Source organism: Euwallacea similis, chromosome 9 (genome assembly GCF_039881205.1).
Source record: "Euwallacea similis isolate ESF13 chromosome 9, ESF131.1, whole genome shotgun sequence".
Taxonomy (NCBI): Eukaryota; Metazoa; Arthropoda; class Insecta; order Coleoptera; family Curculionidae; genus Euwallacea; species Euwallacea similis.
Window position 1 is genome coordinate 3867771 of NC_089617.1, and position 18935 is coordinate 3886705.

An 18935-nucleotide genomic window follows, 5' to 3' on the forward strand; every position below is an offset into this window, starting at 1 on the left:
AAACTGCTCTTAATTTCTACACAAAGATTTTAATAATACTGCGTATTTCCATACAATCAACATCTAAATCAATAAATACAATAGTACAAATTACAATCAAGAGGTATTTGCTTACATCGCATAATATAATATCATCGGGTTATACGTAGTAAATCTATATTTTCTTCTTGTAATACAGGGTTTATAATATTATATACACTCGTGCATCCTTACAAAAGTTCATTATATTAAAAGTAGTCTATTGCCGCATATTTCAGTGCATCGATTGAATTGAAAATTGGGGAGTACAAAGGACTATTTGCGGTTTATCTTTAAATCTACGTAATTATCTATATTCGGAGAATTTATATAAACACAAGGGAAGAAATAATTATTCCTACTAAACTATATATAGATGAAAAAACGTCACCTACACGTCTAAGTTTAAGTGTTATAGATATTTACAGAATTATTCGTAATGGCTTTCTAGCCGCTATTATTAGGGAAAATATATTAGATTTCTAATTATATACAGTCAAACTACATAAATTCGAATAACCACTCTACTGCGCACACGCCAAAAAGAGAATCTGGAAGAAATAAGATGGCCGCCATGCTCTCGTATCAAAACAAGATGATTTCTATTGGTTCATATATGAAATGAAACAGCCATTTCAATCGAAGTTGGCCGAAAATGGAGGAGGAAGGGAACGTTCTCGGTATTTTGTTGGTTACCGATAAATTTTTCACAGTAGAGGGTAAGTTGTAAGTGGGTAAGTAGTATGTGATTTACTTATAATAAGTTACAAAAATCTAGACCGCTATATACAGAAAAATGTACGTCTCCTTTTACCGAAAATACGATTAATATTTCATGTTTTTTTACCGTATTAAGTCCTATCTACGTCATAAAAACACCATAAGTACATAATCATATATTTAAGTAGGTACCTACGCACTAATATTTTGAATGGTTCAGATCTATACGGACATACATCAACTCGAAACCAAGGCAAGACAACTCAAGATGGCGGTGAGCAGATCGCCATTTTGAAAGCAATGATGGTCATGTCACATGGCAAATGTCGTTATCTTGAATAATCGACTTGATTTTCATCTGTGTTGATATGGTGTTTGTTTTACGGCCCAACAACTATTGGGAGAAGTTTTGGTACTTGATATGACCATTCAGAACTGTAATTTTGGGTTAAAGTAATCTGCTAATAGTGGCCATAAACTTTGGAAATTTGAACTCAATTTTCCAGCTCTAGTGATATGTGCTAGTGCTGTGTGATGTCAGCTAGAAATTTCCGGTGATAGCTCGAATTAGCACAGATAACTGAAATTCTGGTCCAATTTAAAAAAATCAAACTCGTTGGATCATGATTCATAAATACTATTTTGGATTAAAGAAATCTTCATATAGTGATTATAAACTATGGAAAAGTACAATTTGGCTTGCCAGTAGTGATAGGACCATCCAGAAGTTTTCGGTAATGGCTTGACTCTTCAAAAGCGATTACCTAACCCAAACTACAACTTCTGGACAGAATGATCTGGAACTCTTATTTTCGGTTAAAATAATTCAGGGAAGAAAAGATATTCCTCCACGAAGGAGAACGTATCAAGTCTTCGATATTCTCTTGAATTCTTTGAAAAATTTGGCACCAAACCAAGAAAAGTGGGCCTGTTTCCAGTTTGGTCCTGGATCTCATGCCTTGAAAACTCAGACAAGAAAAGCCTTGTCCAGAATTTGAGGAACAAAAAGCGTTCCTTCTTCACAGGACAGATCTCAGATATTCGGAATTCGATTGAATTTTTTAAACGAAATTGGAATTAAACTAAGAGAGAAAGCCCATTTTCAGTAGATATCTGGACTGAATTCCATAGAATCTGCAAAGTGAGGCAAGAATAAGATCCTATCCAGGATTGATAGGGGAAGGAGACTTTCTAGAACTCAAAAATTCCCCATTAAATTCCTTGAAAAACGTTAGACCAAATTAAGGTAAATAATCTCATTTCCATCTTAGATCTGAATCTAATTCCCAGAATTAGAGAGCTATAAAAGAAGATTTCTGTCCAAGATTTTGGGAAAACATGTGTTTCCGCCACGAAGAAGAACCGAGATCTTCAAAATCCCCTATTTCAATCCCACTAGGCATCTGACCAGATAAGAGTGGACGAGATGAGACATCCGAATATTTTCTCTTTGTGAGTTAGAAAAGACGCCCCTTGATGATGCTCCTCATGATCTCTTGGAGTCCTCCACTCCCCTCACAAACATCAGAAGCTTTTGCTGGAGGCAAAATTTATTTCTTCCCTCTCAATTATACCAATACTGCTCTGGTACTCATGTGGTCCATCATTGATCATGAAATACCTGCCGTGTCTCCCTATATACTCACACTCAGCACCAACAATAGAGCGCCGATTTCAACCGAAAACTACTGATCTATCTTGAAAAGGGATATGTATGTAAACTACCGTAGATCACTTTTGGTACAGAACACTGCTAAGAAAAATAAATAAAGCTTCAAATTCAAGACTGTAACCTCTCGTAAGAGTCTGCATATTATCGGAAAAACTTAATTACACACATGTTCCTCTTTTCGCGACCGACAAGTACTGCACACCACGTTACAACACCACACGAACTGGCAGTTGCACTTCTCCTCCACGTCCTTTATCTTCGTTTGATAACCCCTCCCACAGCACAAGAGGGGGCACCCATCAATGCCCTGACTGGTCAGGTTGCAAATGCGCCCTCTCGTGCCCAAGATGTCTAATCTAGAATGCAAACTGTCAATCACATACTCCGCAACTCACTCAAGACTTCCTGACACACGCCGCCATCTTGGAGCTCGTGACTGACGATTCATATTATACATTTATAAGATGTCAAATTTTCCAGATGATCTGTCAGTCATATATCTCAAGATGGCGGCCTGACTCCCATATTGAAAACCAACTTACGACTCATTCATCTCACAATAATCGGGAGAATCATCCAAATACACCAAATCAGTCCGGTTCGGTTTCTTGAAGTCTGGACTGATCACCTTCAGCTTGCTTCTTCTCCGCTTTTCCGCGTATTTTACATGGGAGGCTCCCTCATACCTGCAAATACCTATAAAAGAACACCTCTAAAAGGTCAAAGGACTACTGACCTCTTATAGAGCCCCTCGGAGACTTTGCGCATGGCTGGCAGCCGTCTCCAACAGATCTGCATGCTGCAGGAACCCGATACGCCGTGGCACTTGCAGGTACGCTGCATTCGTGATCTTACTGCCTGAAAATGTCATATTACATTGCTTGACAGGGGACAGTGTTGAGAACTTTGACAAGATCATATTTGACAAAAGACACTTGAAATCAACGACAAAGGAACAATGATACAAAAAGAGGTTTTTAGGATGTATGTAACTTACTAACCCTCCTTCCCGCTTCGTTGTTGTGTATATTCATGAGCCCCAGTGCTGTGCCAGCATCCTCTCGCACGTCCAAAAACTCCCTGGAGAACTTTTCTCCAAATCGAATGTCGTCTGAGCACCCGCCCCATTTCCATTTGGTCGTTTTTCTCATTCTGCAAAGTTTTTAAGTGTAATTTCCCTGCAATTCTAGCTTAAGTCTTGTAAATTAAACCTGATTTTGTTGTCACAAGAACAATACTCTGCTAATTCCCCTTTCGTGCATGCGCGGGTGATCGCGTACGCCACTGAGGCCGCAGAGATGGCGCTCAAGTATGCTGCTTCCCGGCTCTCTAGAGGGAAATTATTATTAAAAAAAGCTCCATCTTATAATATGTTCCTCAAGTATAATGGCTTGGAAGAGCCAATAGATGATGTCACTTGCACTAGGAATAGCGAAAAATTAGAGAATCTACTTACTTATGGTGGCAACATTGCCAAACGTGTTGTTTTTATCGGGGAAGGTTGTGCAATTCCACCTGGTGAAGGCGAACTGATTTTGGCACTCTTCGATGGCCAATTTGGCGCCACTGCCTATTATCTGGAATGAAAAACATCCGCTACAACAAATCAAAAACATTTGACAATTGACATTTTCTTGAGGTATGATTTGTTAACATTGTTGATGATAGAGCTTTTTTGCAACGCCAGTCTCAGCTTTACTCTCCATCAGAATCAAGAGTCCGATGAAAATGACGTACGATTTACTGACATCATCGATAACAGAGGTGTTTTTCATCGGCCATATTGACGTCACTTCTATCTCCCATCAGAATCAAAAGTCAGGTGAAAATGACGTATGATTTGCAGACGTTGTAGATGGCAGGGCTGTTCTCCATTGATAATATTTTGACGTCAGTCCCAGCTCTACTCTCCATCAGAATCAAGTCTGACCTTATTACTGAATTGGGAGAAAAGGTGAATTCTTGTTGATTCTTAGAGAAAAATGCGGTTCCGTTCTTACCACAAGGACAAACAACGATACCTCTATGAAAAAAAATCTCGGTCTGTGGATACCGAAAACGGTTTCTCTATTATTAGAGCGAAGTACGTCGTTATACCGGCATTAGGAACCCCGATGATTTGAGTGGTTCTTAAAAGCCAGTTTATTAACACCTCTCGACTTAGCCCAACGACAATTACAAATATTTGTCTTTCTTAAGCCGCAAACAAAAACAAATTGAGGTACGTTGTATTTTATTTGGCTGGCATGTATACTGTGTGTGCACAACATATGCTATCTGTGTGTGGTTTGCATCGGTGCAGTGCGGGCTTCAATATGAGGTCTTTCTTGGAACGCATCATCGATGGCTCGACAAATATTATCATTAAAATAATCGCCATTTCTTCAGCTGTGATAAGATTACCTACTTACCGGCAAAATTCTGTCATATTTCGCGCAGAGCTCCTTCTGCTTGTCCACGAGGAAGTCCATCTTCATGCATTTCTCCTTGTGCGCAGGTGGCGTCAGGTTCATGATGGTGGGCAGCGTTGTGGGGAACCCTAACTGCCTGCGACAAAGCATTTCGTTAAAATCGTCCACTAAAAGACCGTAAGAAAAATCGGCGAAATTAGGGGTGGATTTGCAAAAGGGGATTATATTCGGCCCTAATTCAATTCCCCCGAGCTCGAGATCAAGAGCTTATCTTCCCGAGAGCTGTTAGGGCGTAAGGGGCCACCTGAGGCCCGATCAGAAAGCAATTTCATAATACACGCATAAAAACTTAATAAGCAACCGCGCAGTTAATGAGATGGCCCCGAGTTTTTTGCTGCGTACCTAACAAGGTATATGCACGTTTAGATCCCCCAAAGGCAATTTTAATGGGCTTTCATCGAAGGTCTAACGAGGCCAACGAGGAAATAATAGAGCCCTTGTTCTGCAAATACAATGCATAATGGCAACCAATGGGGCGTAAGTGGCGCCCCTGTTTCAATTGGCCGCCTCCGGCCAATCCCGCGCTAATTAGCCAAAGAAAAGCTCCCAGTGTTTCCGGTTCCGGATCAGAATTAGCTGGGGCCAATGGAGCTTGACTGATGGCAAAAACAATTGCCCTTGTTAGAGATTAACGAAATCGACACACTCGGAAATATGCCTTCGCGAATAAAATCGTTAAAAGCGAAGTCGATTTTTTTACGCACCAAATGAATGGGAATCGATAAGAGTGTCGATTTTTGAACTTTACCTCTGACGGAAACTCAAATCAACGATGGCGGCGCTGCGAAGCAAGTCGTAACCTCAAAAGTCTGTCAACTGCAAGCGCTTTCATCGCTTCGCATTTTGCCCGTCAGGAGTCGCATTCATTTTTGCAGTTCCTAACACCTTCGTTTTGAAATTTATTTTGCCAACAAATAAGGGATCTAACGGATAAGTCTCGGTACTTGTGGAATGCCACCAAGTACGGAGCTGTAAAAATAAGTTTGTGCCAACCTTCATGTCTTTCCGGCTTCATAATTTGTCCATTTGAAGTCGAATAAATGTTTTGAATAATCTACAGGAAAAATTCGATTCGACCTAGATCATCCCTATGCAAAGCAAATCTTTTCCCATCAGATTCTCGGACTGAATTTACTTTATCGATACAGGAAAGATCGATCCTGTCACTCAGACTTTAATCGTTGTTGACGAACATTTTTTAATCACAACGATGAGATTTAAAAATGGAGCTTGACTAATGGCAAACACAACTTATTCTTAGGAATCAGCGAGATTGAGACGTTCGGCAACGTTCCTTCTCTAAAAAGCGAATAAAATCGTTAAAAATAGGATCCATTTTTTAAAATAATGCACCAGCGAGCCACCAGCGAGCCAACCGATAAGAGTATCGATTTCTTAAGTTCATGCCTAGTGGGAACTAAAGAGTGAAATTGTGAATATTCCTCAACTCAGGAAGAGGCAAGCTCCTAAAAGTTCCTGGTATTCGATTTTTATTGACTCTTCACCCGTCAGCAGTGTATATACACTTCTGGCACGTGCATTAACGATTCGATACAGCCTCGCCCATCCCTACTCACAAAAATTTAGTTTTCATTAGTCATCTAGAGACGCTCTACTTTATCGACGCATAAAAAAAATCGATTTTGTCACTCTTTGATCATTATTAACGGTTTTTTTTTATCGTCAAGTTAAGAGTTTAAAAGAAACAATCGAAGACTGGTCCGCACAAGAACATCTGTGCTGATTTACACGTCGAAAGCGCATCGTGAAGTTATTTGGCCTTCTGGGCCCGAAAAAAGCAGGATTATTTATTCCTTATTGGTATGTAAGGGAGTCGGAATGTCTTTGGTGCAGAAGGACTTATTAAAGCCGTATTTGGAAGCTGAAACGTGAAGCGAAGTCTCTGGTTCGGGATTTATGAGGGAAAGGTGCCTTCGGGTTTGAGGTCAATTAAAATTGCTGCGAATGCGCTGATTTTGTTTTTCTTGGTGGTAGACACCTGAAGAAGATTATGTAGCCGGCGATCGCCATGATATCAACTCGAGATTTAAGAATTGTTCCATTATTCCTTGAAGGTTGGAAGTCAAGATGTTGCGACACCCTCAACTTCCCATTCAGCAACTCGCTATTTCTGTCAAGCAATTTCCATCGTTAACAAGGGGCAGCTCTAACACTGAATTAGAAGCAAGCAGCTTGTTCAAAGTTGAGAGCTAATCGATTTATTAATGGCCAACTACTGTTTCAACTTCAATTTAATCAACCACAAGCTTACCCATTAATGAGATTCTACAGATGTATTAACCTCAGTAAACAATTTACTCTATCAATCATTTTATCACGCCACTAAACAGTGTTTTTAGTCAACATTGAGAGTCTCCAGATCTATGAATTTTAGCGACCAACCAGCTTTTCGAATTTTACTATACGATATTAGATCTGAGCCATCCAATCGCTATGCCAGTCACAGACTTCCCCAATCTTAATACTTACTAAATCTTGCAAATCTGAGCAAACCAATCGCATTGCTAACTGTCCTAATATGCCACTCAAGGAAACAACATTTCCGTCCAACCTTGAGAGTCATCAGATTTACCAAGAAACAACCGCGTTACGACAACCGACAATTAACATCTTCGGCAAACTTAAAACTCGACGGATCTTGAAAATAATCTGAACTAAATCTTTGAGAGTGAAGAGATACACGAATCTTCATAAGCAACCGCTGTTTGCCAAGCTTCGCCTATTTTAAGACTCATGAGATGAAATACTGAACCAGTCTGAATTCAGCTGAATTAACTTGCTTGACCAACGGCTAGTAACCAGTGTTTCATTGGATAGAAATTGAGAGTGATCAAATCTACGTACGTTGATAAGAATTAATCATCTTGGAAGCTGTGACACTCATCAGATTTTACAACCCTCCAATTTCAACAACCAACCGCTTTATCAAAGTCGATACTCATCATCGTTTTTGAACATTGAGAGCCAACAGCTCCCTCAATATTGTCAGTTTACAGACCCAGGCATCCTCAAAACTCAATTTCGACCGTTGTTTTCCAAAATATTGATACTCAATAAATCTTCGAATCATAGTATCCAACCGTTTTTCGAATCTTCACAATTTCCCTTGTACAGGGAAAAGGAAAAAATCTCACACATTGAAAATCACGAAACCTACCAACTCTAAGTAACATGTAACCGCTTTGTCGTAACGAACTGGTCTGCAACGTTAGAACCAGAAGTTTCTATGACGTTGACAATCAACATCCAACCACTTCGCTGACTTCGATAATAATTTATTTTCCGTGTTGAGAGTTAACAATTCCACCAAACGTTAAAGGCCAATAAATCTGCAAAAATTTGAACATCCAACCGTCCAACCGCTTTTTCTGACTCTAGACCCAGCTTCCGCAATCCACTTCCATATTTAACTTCAACTCTTCCGAGTCTGACAATGACTAATTTACTGACGATGTTGAATGTAGAGATCACCTTTTGAGTATATGTACATACAGTGTGTTTGAAATTTCATCTTACTTTATTATACAGAGTGTCTCAATTAAAATTCAAAAATTCTAGTTCTTTTTGAGGAAACAGCTGAATAAACTGCCAGCAAGAAATTTAATTTTCTTCTTACGTTAACTTATTAAGATTTTTTAAGCCACGCGATATAATGGACCACACGGGTTAGTTCAGGTTACAGTAATAAAAATATACAGGATCATATTTTTTTATTGTTAATTGTCTGATATTTCCTTTAGATAATTACCTACCGCAGTTTGATTTCTTCTCAAATCGAAGAAATTGGCGCTTTATAGGCATCACAACGGTAATTAAAGCTAAATGCAGGCAGTTTAAGTTACTTTAATTACTTTGCTGCGAAAAGATATCGTTGGGATTGATTTACAAGGTGTTTCCACTTTTAATTTATTTCTCTTTAGATAACGGTAATAACTTATTTTCTATGCATGTGTGTGATTTTTAACTGTCGCTTCAAAAGCAATAATTATTAAATTAATTTTGCGCTTAATTCTGTAGTTTCATAATTTATTGTTTGTCCTCTAATCTCTGTGGTAATCTTCGATTCTGAGTTCTATACTCAAGCAATTATTTATTTGGAGCTCGTTGTCTCTTAATTTCAATGCATAATTTAATTTAGTATTTAAATCAAAGAAACTTTAACACTAGATTTAGAACAACCCTCAATTAGTGCTGGCATGGGTTCTATAATACAACTTTCCATTTCCAATGCGCAAAATGCTCTATTCTGAAACTAAAATGGAAACGGATTTTGGCTAATTTTTTTGTGTTCTAAATCCTGAGATTTTATTTATTTATTATTTTTCTAGTTATCGTGTTTTAATTCTAGAGTAGAGTTTCGTTTTTTATTACTTTATTCCTCAGGCTCTAATTCTTTAATACAGTTTTGCTCAGTATTAAAAGCTCCCTCGTTCCAAATTATTTCGGAATTAATTCGGATTTTGGATGCTTTGCTCCACGGTTCTGTCCTGCTTAGAGGTTCTAAATCTTCACCTGAGAATCCGCTGCTTGTCTCAAACTTTGTGTTCTTAATATTAAACTGAGTTTTGGTTGTGATTTTCTGTGTATAATTTTGTGTTCTAAATCCTGAATAGAGCTTTGGCTACTTTTCGGTGATTTCGTCTGATACCTTCTACCCTAAACACTCAATGAAACTTTGGCACCATTCGCATGGTTTTATGATTGAAATTTTTAATGAATTTTTCACTGTTTTGACAAATGGTTCTAAATTCTGAATTGGGCTTCGGCTGACCATTGTAAGCTTGCTACGTTGGACTTTAAATCTTTATTTGAGAAGAAGAAGAAAAGTTTCGTGTTGGTTATCTGTTGAGTAGTGGACAGATAAGTTATGTAGTTTTGATTCTAACTCTTCCTCCGATCAGTATCACTGTCCGAGAGTTTATGTTCTCAATGCTGAATCGTTAAGTTTGGCTCAGTTTGTAACGTTTCGCCTTTTGGGTTTCACCTAAATTCGAAACTGAACTTCGGTCCGTTAGATCAGTCCAGATTTTGAGTTCTAAGTTGAGTTTTTGAACCCAGCTGCTTTAAGTTTTGGGTCATATTTCAAAATTTTGCGCTTGGAGTGTCCTAAGTCTTAAATTGCGCTCTCTCGCCTTTTTTAGAGGAGAACCTCATGTTCGGGGTTTTAATCCGTGAATGTTTTTGTGGCTGCAGAAAAAAACAAAATTGGCAAGACTGGCCCTACTTGACACGAAACTGCTTGAATAAAGCAGACAAATGGGTACCTATACCACTGCTTAACACACTCTTAAAGAACCCGTCCAACGTGTTTCATAAACGTCTGCGAATAAGGATTTAATATATAGAAATATTGCTACAAGTGATATAAATTGCTATTGACAGATTTTATTTCACTTGAATTGGCTGCGTTGGAAACAAACATGCAGTAAACGCGGTTTTCTACTCGGAGAGAAATCGCATGCAAATCTGTGCAAATTTGCAAGTTACCTAACTTGGGGAAGTACCGTACGTAAAACAAATTTTTGATTAAGTAGGCTTTGAAGTTATTTGACACCGAGCACGTATGTCTTTGATATGTTCTTCTACATAACCTCGAATATAAACAAATAAACCTAACCTCACTTAAGTATGACTCTGTTTACCTTCGTTATTAGTTGGATTTTATTAAAAATGATCTTTTTCGAGATTGAAACTTTAAATCAATTGCAATATCTTAGTCTTTTTTGATAATCCGGGAGCCGTAGTCCCTAAAACGGTTGCACCTGGTATGGATGTAGTTCTAGATTAAAAAAAAAAATTAAATGACAAGTGCTAGGCGATACATCCACTTGTTGAAAAAGTGTTTTTGGGATGATATCGTCATCCATTACTCTCCTCACATTTTCAACAAGTTCTGGGGTTCATTTAGTCGGTCTACCACTTTTCGATTTCCTTTGAACACTGCCAGTTTAATGAAACGGTTTCACAATATAATTCAAAGTGTCGCGAAGTTGCGATTCCGGCACTGCAACGTGGGGAAAGTTTTTACGAAACCCTTGAAGACAGGGTCGAATTTCAAAGGTCCATTCTTCGTTTACGACCTGCTCATTCCGAAAATGAGGCTCAACCACAAAGACTTTTTGTCCGAATGTAAACACCATTTTTAGCACTCAGGAAACGTTACCTGCCCAACGCACGAGTCCGTGGAGTCCCGAGAAAGACTGTTTTTAATAATATCCAACTAATAATAAGGGAAACGGAGTCGTATTTAAGTGAGGTTAGGTTTGTGTGTTTACGTAGAAGAACATATCAACGACATACGGGCTCGGCGTCGAAAAAATCCAAAACCTACCTGACGGAACATTTTTTAAAACGCACGGTACAAACGAGCTAAATACTCTGATGGATGAGGGAAAAGATATTGTCAGGCTTCAAGGCGGAATGGTCCTAACTAGACACCCTTAGGACAATGATTACAAGGATTTTTATGTTTCCAATATACCGGGCCAGACCCCATAATAACATCAATATTTTTCCCGGCGTATACGTAATGGGACAAGGGCGGTAAAAGGAAAATAGGGAATTCGGGAATGTATGGGTCTGCTTTAATAAGAATTTCCGGCTCCCGTCGCTTGGACACGGAGTCCAGGCGATCATATACTTGCCATAACCCCCGGAATTCATAAACTATCCCCCGGGGCAGTTACTTTTTACGACCCCGCAAGAAAGTATAATATAACGGGGACCCTGCAGGACAATGGCCAAAACAAATCACGCGTATTGAAAACCCGTATAATAAACTGTCCGAAGCATAAGTTTTCCTTTCAGGTTTAATTTTCCAAGAATCCTATGCATTTGCTACGCTATTCTTCGCCAATGCCTAGGGGAAATGAATGACGATTTTTCCTCTATCAAAGAATGATGTCGTCCATCACACATCATTGGGAAAAATTGTAAAATATAGACTTAACGTCAATTATAAACAGCGATTAATTGCCATGTTTGTCGTACCTCTATCTCTTTCGGCCTGGGAAAAAAAGGTTTAATGAGTAAATACATTCCTGCAGAAATATTCTGGCCACCCATGCTTGGATCCTTCGCATCTATACTACGATGATTATTAATACGTCCCAAGATAAAAAGCCTGCGAGATGGGACCACCCTTTGTGATAGTTGCGAGGTGGTAATCTCGATGGAGATCTTGTAGAGGAATTATTCGTAAATGTGCAATTTGGGTATGTTTAAGTGCACAACAGATGTTAAAGTTGTTTCAAGATTCAGGCGACTTCATTAATTTTCCTTTTAGACGTGCAGGAAAATAAAGGTTTGGACAACACGGACATTATTATACCCAAACCGGCACTCCTCATCTCTGTCGTTGATAAAAGTAAGTTGCGTTTTCGCGAACCCCTCGACACAAACTAGTCGTATTCCCACGGGCCTCTTAATATGAACGAATCGTATTCCCACTAATCCTTCGATATGAACGAGTCGTATTCCCACTAACCCCTCGATATAACCAAATCGTATTCCTACGTAGCTTGCAATTCACAACATAGCAAATCGGACTGTTCAGATCAAGACTTATCGCCCCCAAACTTTGGGTTAAAACTCGACAGTTTCAGTTCAACTGTGAAATACCATCAAGTATCTGCAGGTTTAGAATGTTTGCGGTCTCACTAAATCCAAGTACCAATTACGACGATTCACATTATTAATGGGACCCTTAGGAAAATTAAAATTTGATGAGGATTTTCCTTCACGTTTCGACTCACATGCTCTGATCCCACGTATCTTCCGGCGATAATTCGAGGACATAAAATGAAACTGCTCGGGGAAAGATCGCAATCGGCACTCGTGGTTTCCGCCGTTAGTGTTTCCACGGTCCTCTCAATATGCTTCAGTCGTAACCCCACGAAGCTCTCAATACTAACCCGAGGGTAGCAGATCGCGCTGTTCGTGTAAGCGCCCAAACCGACTTTCGGGATTCATTGTGTTATTGGTATGAGTTAAGTTGGGTTTCCACCACTCTCTTGGTATGGATACTCGTTGGATTCCCACTGCTCTCTAGCCATGAACGAGTCATGTTCCCACGTGCCTTGCAGTAATAACTCGATAATATAAAATCATGAGCTATTCAGGTAAAGGTCCAAACAAAAATTCTGAGGGAATCATATTCCCACCCGCCTGCCCCTGACTGAGTTTGGGAGGCTGACCGTGACTATCAGACTGTTTATAACGAATTTATTGGAGCTTGATTTAATGACTTGCAATCATGAGGACTTTAAACCTGGATGTTACATGGCTTTAACATTGTATGTCCCACATTGAGCTCTTATCTTTATACGTCTAATTGTGAGCCTCCTTTCACATATACGAATAGATCAGATAGGAGAAGACAGATCGGAATTGCGCATTTAACATCGTAATCGGATATTGCAATCTATATTATAGTACTTAGGCGAAGTTACGGAGCTTCCTCGACTTAACGATTCAATCTTTCAGAATAGGGATCTCTATTAAATCCGCTTCGGAGCATAAAACGGGCATAAAACACATATGGCTTTCATCAATTTGATTTTACAGTGTATTTTCCCCATTTAAAACTCGTGAGAAATTTAAAATTTTATATGTTTAGATAATAATTCGTGTGTTTACCGATTTTTTATTCGGTATTCCGAGGTGCTACTGATGGACCGAGACGCTTCGTTTGTTTTTAGTTCACCGTATTCGAAACTATTATTGTAATAATCGGCTTGGAAACATTCCCTGGATTCTATTAGGAACTCTGTTATGGCTACTGCATCCAGGTAGATCCAGCGCCCGCAAATTCACAGGAGCGCACTTTGCCGAATATCTGGATGCGGCTCGAAATAGCTGAGACGACCCACTTCTGGCTGTCAGCTAAAATATGAATATGTCTAGACCTCTTGATAACATTAAAGGCACATTAAGTACCAAAAGTACTACTAATAAAGTGAGGAATGAGTCTTTAACAAGTACTAAATTTAGAATTCGATGGGAAGCTAAACTCGACACTCCTGTCGGAGGATATAATTTTCAGTCTTTTCCATGGCTTTGAACAATCAAAGTTTACTGATTTAGAACGCTTCCTGAACGGGCGATTCGCTTTTGGATTCTAAATCGCAAATCCAGCGTCGACTCTTTTTCGGGGTTGCACATTTTGGATTCTATTACTTTTTGGTCGAAAATCCAATTTTTACACATTTTTCAATATTACTCCTTGCCTTGAGCTCTATATCTGAAATTGATTTTTTAGACGTTTAGAATTGCACGCTTTAAGTCCCATAGCTAGAAGACCGTAAAGTGATGTTTTGCAGAGCGAGCCAAATAAATCTTTTGGTACCTTATCACCATGTTCTAAAATGATACTCGTTAAGCTTTCCCGTCTAAATCCTGAGGGATTTATTGCCTAGTAATAAAGATTTCCTGTTTTGGGTTCTAAATCTGGGATCGAATTTTAAATTATTTCTAAACAAGTCACTAGTTGTTTCTAAATTATCATTAGAGCTTCTGGTTCATTCTTGAGTTCTAAAACCTTAATCGATTTTCCTCTCAGGATAATGAAGATTTTCTATTTAGGACCCATATTTGAGTTTTTTTGTGGTTTGTTACTAAATTCTAGATAGGCGTTGTGTTTTGGGGTTCTAAATCACTAACAAAGTTTGGCTCATTTCTCAGTAAATGTTGAATTAGTTCAGGACTTGTGCGAATCCTGAATCTAAAATGTGTTTTGGGTTCCAAATTCGACCGATTTTGATTCGTTCTTCGGTAATATCTGTGCTAAATTCTAAATATGGAATCGCAGTTTGATCTATTTCTGAACGCGATTTGTTTATCGTCGATGTTTGGGCCCATTATTCAAAGATTGTGTGTTTTCGGATCCAAATCAGGAATGCGATTTTGGCCTTTTCTCCAGCTGCCTTGTGTGTGGTGTCGTAAGATTTGGGTTCTAAATCCGTATTATAATAAAACTTTTACTCAATTGTCATTCCTCCCTCTCCTCAATTCCTTATTATATTTTGCAATACATATTTACAGCTTCGTGCTTTTTGGGGTTCTAAATTTTAATTCGATTTTTGAGCCATTAAGCTATTTTAGTTTTTCTGCCTTGAAGGATTCTACAATTTACATCAACGCACTGACTTTGGCTTTGATTTTCTGAATCAATAATTTACCTCACTATTGAACATTTACTATCTTAGGTTCGGATAGATTTTTTGCTCTCCGAAAGAATAAATCTTGATGTTTTTGTGAGTTTTAAATCCCAAACCAGTTTTTAGACTATCCGCCCAAGCCTTTTTGTCTTTCATTCTAAGTCGTGAGTCGGCGGTTTGCGCAAGCGCGACATAATAGTCTAAAGAACGTTAGCGCTTGTGTTCGCACTTTTATTTTTGAATTAGATAATTTGACTGATTTTATTTATGAATGATTAATCGAGCCCCTTTAAGTCTGTTTCTTAGACCCTTGGCCCCATACCAAACTCCTTAAATCATCCAATTATACCCCACTTTGACTAGCAAGAGCACATGTCGCCTCATGCATCATAACCGTCGCGGAACAACTTGAATTTCTTTGATTTAACATCTCAAGACTTTGAAATCTATTTATGCAGTAATTGGCACGGAATCTACTCTCTTTAGGTTGAAACCCGCCAGCTTTAAACCCGCCTTTAACGACAGATAAAACGAAATAGCCATCAGGAGTAACGACTGATCGTGAGTTTACTCAGTAGAGTAAATCCCGCTATTAAGCCAGCTGATGCTTGTTTTAGTGCCCAATACAGATCTCGGTTTATGAGGTGAACGTGAAATGGACCTCCACTTTGGGCCATAACTGAGGTAATCGTCAATGTTCGCCTTCCAGGCGTAAAGTCTAGACGATTGCCGGTTCTTTTGAACTATCAATGAAATTCCCGGTAAATACTCAACAACTTGACTTAAATTCCACATTTCTTTTGCATTAAACACTATCAATTTGAGCCTCTTGATAAGCACCTCTTGTTGTATTACCCTGACAGCAGATTAAACGTAAGCAACCCAAGCTGATGGCTTCAACGCTCGGTTGTAAATCCGGCTTTTGTTTATTTTCAGCACCACTTTGCTTATGGATATAAAATAATTGTTGTTTCAACAGCCGAAGGAGAATTCTTCCTTTGGCATGTAATTTATCTCACCATCGCTCATACTGGTTGCGCCGTTAATGTGTTTGTTAATTTGCCGAACGAGTCCTGTCGATGCTCGAGAAGTTATTTCCATCCTATTCGATTTGCATGGGCAGAGGTGCAGAAGAAAATTAATTATTGATCGAATGTCGGCCCCTTGTTACATCTCTACATTCCCAATGGGAATACACCTAGAGCGATATTTCGTGAGCTCTTTTCCCGGATCATCCCAAAAGATCCTAAAAATCAACTTTGTCAAAAGTGTCCATCCGAGATTGCACAACCACAATCCCGTGAAAGGCAATTATCAATCGAATATCGGCCCCTAAGTACATCTCTACATTCTCAACATCAAAAGAGTTAGAGCGCCATCTTATGGGGTCTAAATTAAATCTTTACTTCCTGAATTTCATCCTAAATGAAGTCAACATAATCTCGAATAATACTATAAATGAAATTTATCACAGATGGAACTGTTAAAACCTCATGATTTTTCTTTCATGTTCGTGTCAAACAATCCTAAAAATCAAATTTGTCCATCCTAGATTACATAACTGCAATCGAGCGTAAGGCGATTATTAATCGTATATCGGCCCCTCAGTACATCTCTATATTCACAACATCAATAGATTTAGAGCGTCATCTCGTGAGCTCTAAAACAAATCTTTATTTCCTGAGTTTGATCCTAGATGGAGGCAAGATTGTCTCGAGTAATACCCTCTGAGAAATGTATTACAGATGGAGCTTTCAGAACCTGAAATTCAGTGGGGTATCACAAGGATTTCAAGGGTCAGGTGTGATTAATTAAGGTCAAACTTGATTAATTTTCTTGTTCCTTTTCAGGAGCGAGAACACGCCTCTGTGTCTTGTTAAACTACGTTACAATTTTGGCAGGGTTTAATCTAAATTCTGAACTTTCGCAACCTCAGATTCAGTGGCGTGTCATACGGATTTCTCTAGTTAAACGGAATGGTTGGTAACGCTGTAAAATCTCGTTCAAAACTGGTGTTACAGTTCTTGACTATGTTGTTTCGCCATAATTTACTATAAATTTTGAATTATTAATTATAGATATGCAGTGACACATCACAAACATTTAATTAGTTAGGAGCCACCGCTAAAAAGATTTTAAAATCATATTAACTTTTTATAGCATATTAACAATTTATTTACAAATAAGGTGACACGAGTACGCCACTGTATCTTGTGAATTAAAGGAAAATATTTTAAAATATGAACAAAACTTTAGATATCAAGCAACGCAGATATTTCGAAAATTTTACTTATCCACAGTGGCGTATCACAAACGTTTTTTGTTCCGCTAGAGTAATTCTGATAAAAGACAAGAAGCATCTCTTATTTTTCATCTTCATCTGCATGTTCCGTGAGCTCATCAAGATCTTTGTCGTCTCACAGCTATTAAAATTTCCCACGTTCTCTCACGAAATTTGTTGATTATTTTAAGCTTGATTTGAGTAGATACACCTCTGTCGGCCATTAAAACCGAGATCTAAACTGGATGATTAATCGTTGCTAATAATTTGTTATAGCAGCAATATCATGGTGAATTTGTTTCAGGCTCCTCGTACGTGAAATAAAAATAATCTTTACCTACCTGCAACGTTGACAGGTAGGTAATCATCGTTTTCATCGCCCAAAAATACGGGCACGTAAATATAGCCCGTGGTGTCTATTTGAGTACCATCAAGGTGTCTATTTTAGCTCCAAACGGGCTCTAAATATTACGATTTGCTCGGTAATTACAACCAAAATTTACAAATAATATTTTATGGCTCGTAAAAACGGCCGAATTTGTTTTTATTCGGGAGATAAACAAAGTGGCAGGGTGTAAAGCTGTAAAATTTTTAGTGTCAAAGTGATGCAGCCAAGGCCCGAACGAATGACTGATTAGACGCAGCCGTTCAAGATTTATAAGTTTGGAAGTGCTTCATTCATCACATTTCAAATAAATTAAAATAATTTACATGTTTTCGTGTTAACGGTTATTGGCGCAAATACAATGAAGGCGAAGCATAAATTAACGCTTAATACTGGCATCAAAACATTTTATTTATTAGCTTTGCCGAACGTTTGAAAGATATTGAAGTCTCTGTTTAACATTCTACAATTTGAGTTGCTCATCCCATTATATCATAGAAATGCAACCGTTCCGTAAATATACAGGATGTTTCCTTCGATTGCTGTCCGAAGTTGGTCACTTGAGTGTTTAAAGATAAAAATCCAGAAGGGTTAGATCTGAACTGCGCGCAGGCAATCTTATAAGATCATAGAGTCCAATTTATCTATTCAAATAATTTTCGTTCAGCTATATAGTCGACTGCCTATAATTATGAGCTGGAGATCCAATAGAAACTAGTCGTTGTCTTACTAATAAACGAACATATTCGGGGTAAGGGTTAATCTCCAATTTAAAAAAAAATTAACTATCAGGTTGTTCGGAAAGTAATTTCGTTTTTTTATGTGAAAATGAATGACAGTTTTCGTATAATAAACAAATGCTTTATTAAATTATATATTGGCCGTTCTGGTCCAACACCTTTTGCCATCTTTCTGGTAGTAGCATAATTCCACGCTCATAAAATTTTTTGTCTTTGCTGGCAAAAAACTGATCGAGGTGGTTTTTGACCTCATCATTTGAGATGAAAGTTTTACCGTCTAAAAAATTTTGGAGTGACCGGAACAAATAATAATCCGATGGTGCCAGGTCTGGAGAATATGGTGGGTGTGGCATTGTGTCCCATTCAAGCTGTAAAAGCTTTTGGCGAGTGACCAAACTTGTGTGAGGTCTCGCGTTGTCTTGGTGAAACACTACACCTTTTCTGTTGATTAGTTCGGGTCTTTTCTGTTG

General features: G+C 38.4%; 1 protein-coding gene across 3 annotated transcripts in view; it reads right to left on the reverse strand.

Moving 5' to 3' along the window:
• Positions 1-13: 13 nt before the first annotated feature.
• The window catches only part of LOC136410754 (protein Wnt-4-like), a 50028-nt gene continuing 31106 nt past the window's right edge, over positions 14-18935 (reverse strand). For 2 of the 3 annotated variants that reach the window (XM_066393064.1, XM_066393063.1), the window contains exons 2-8: positions 4822-4953; positions 3867-3987; positions 3622-3739; positions 3412-3562; positions 3147-3268; positions 2953-3096; positions 14-2766 (exon numbers count right to left, since the gene is read on the reverse strand). In XM_066393064.1, coding sequence (XP_066249161.1) covers positions 2565-2766; positions 2953-3096; positions 3147-3268; positions 3412-3562; positions 3622-3739; positions 3867-3987; positions 4822-4923 — 960 coding nt within the window. In that variant the 5' untranslated portion in view covers positions 4924-4953 and the 3' untranslated portion in view covers positions 14-2564. Of the gene's footprint in view, positions 2767-2952; positions 3097-3146; positions 3269-3411; positions 3563-3621; positions 3740-3866; positions 3988-4821; positions 4958-18935 lie in introns of all 3 variants that reach the window. The other variant, XM_066393062.1, reaches the window with a different exon arrangement.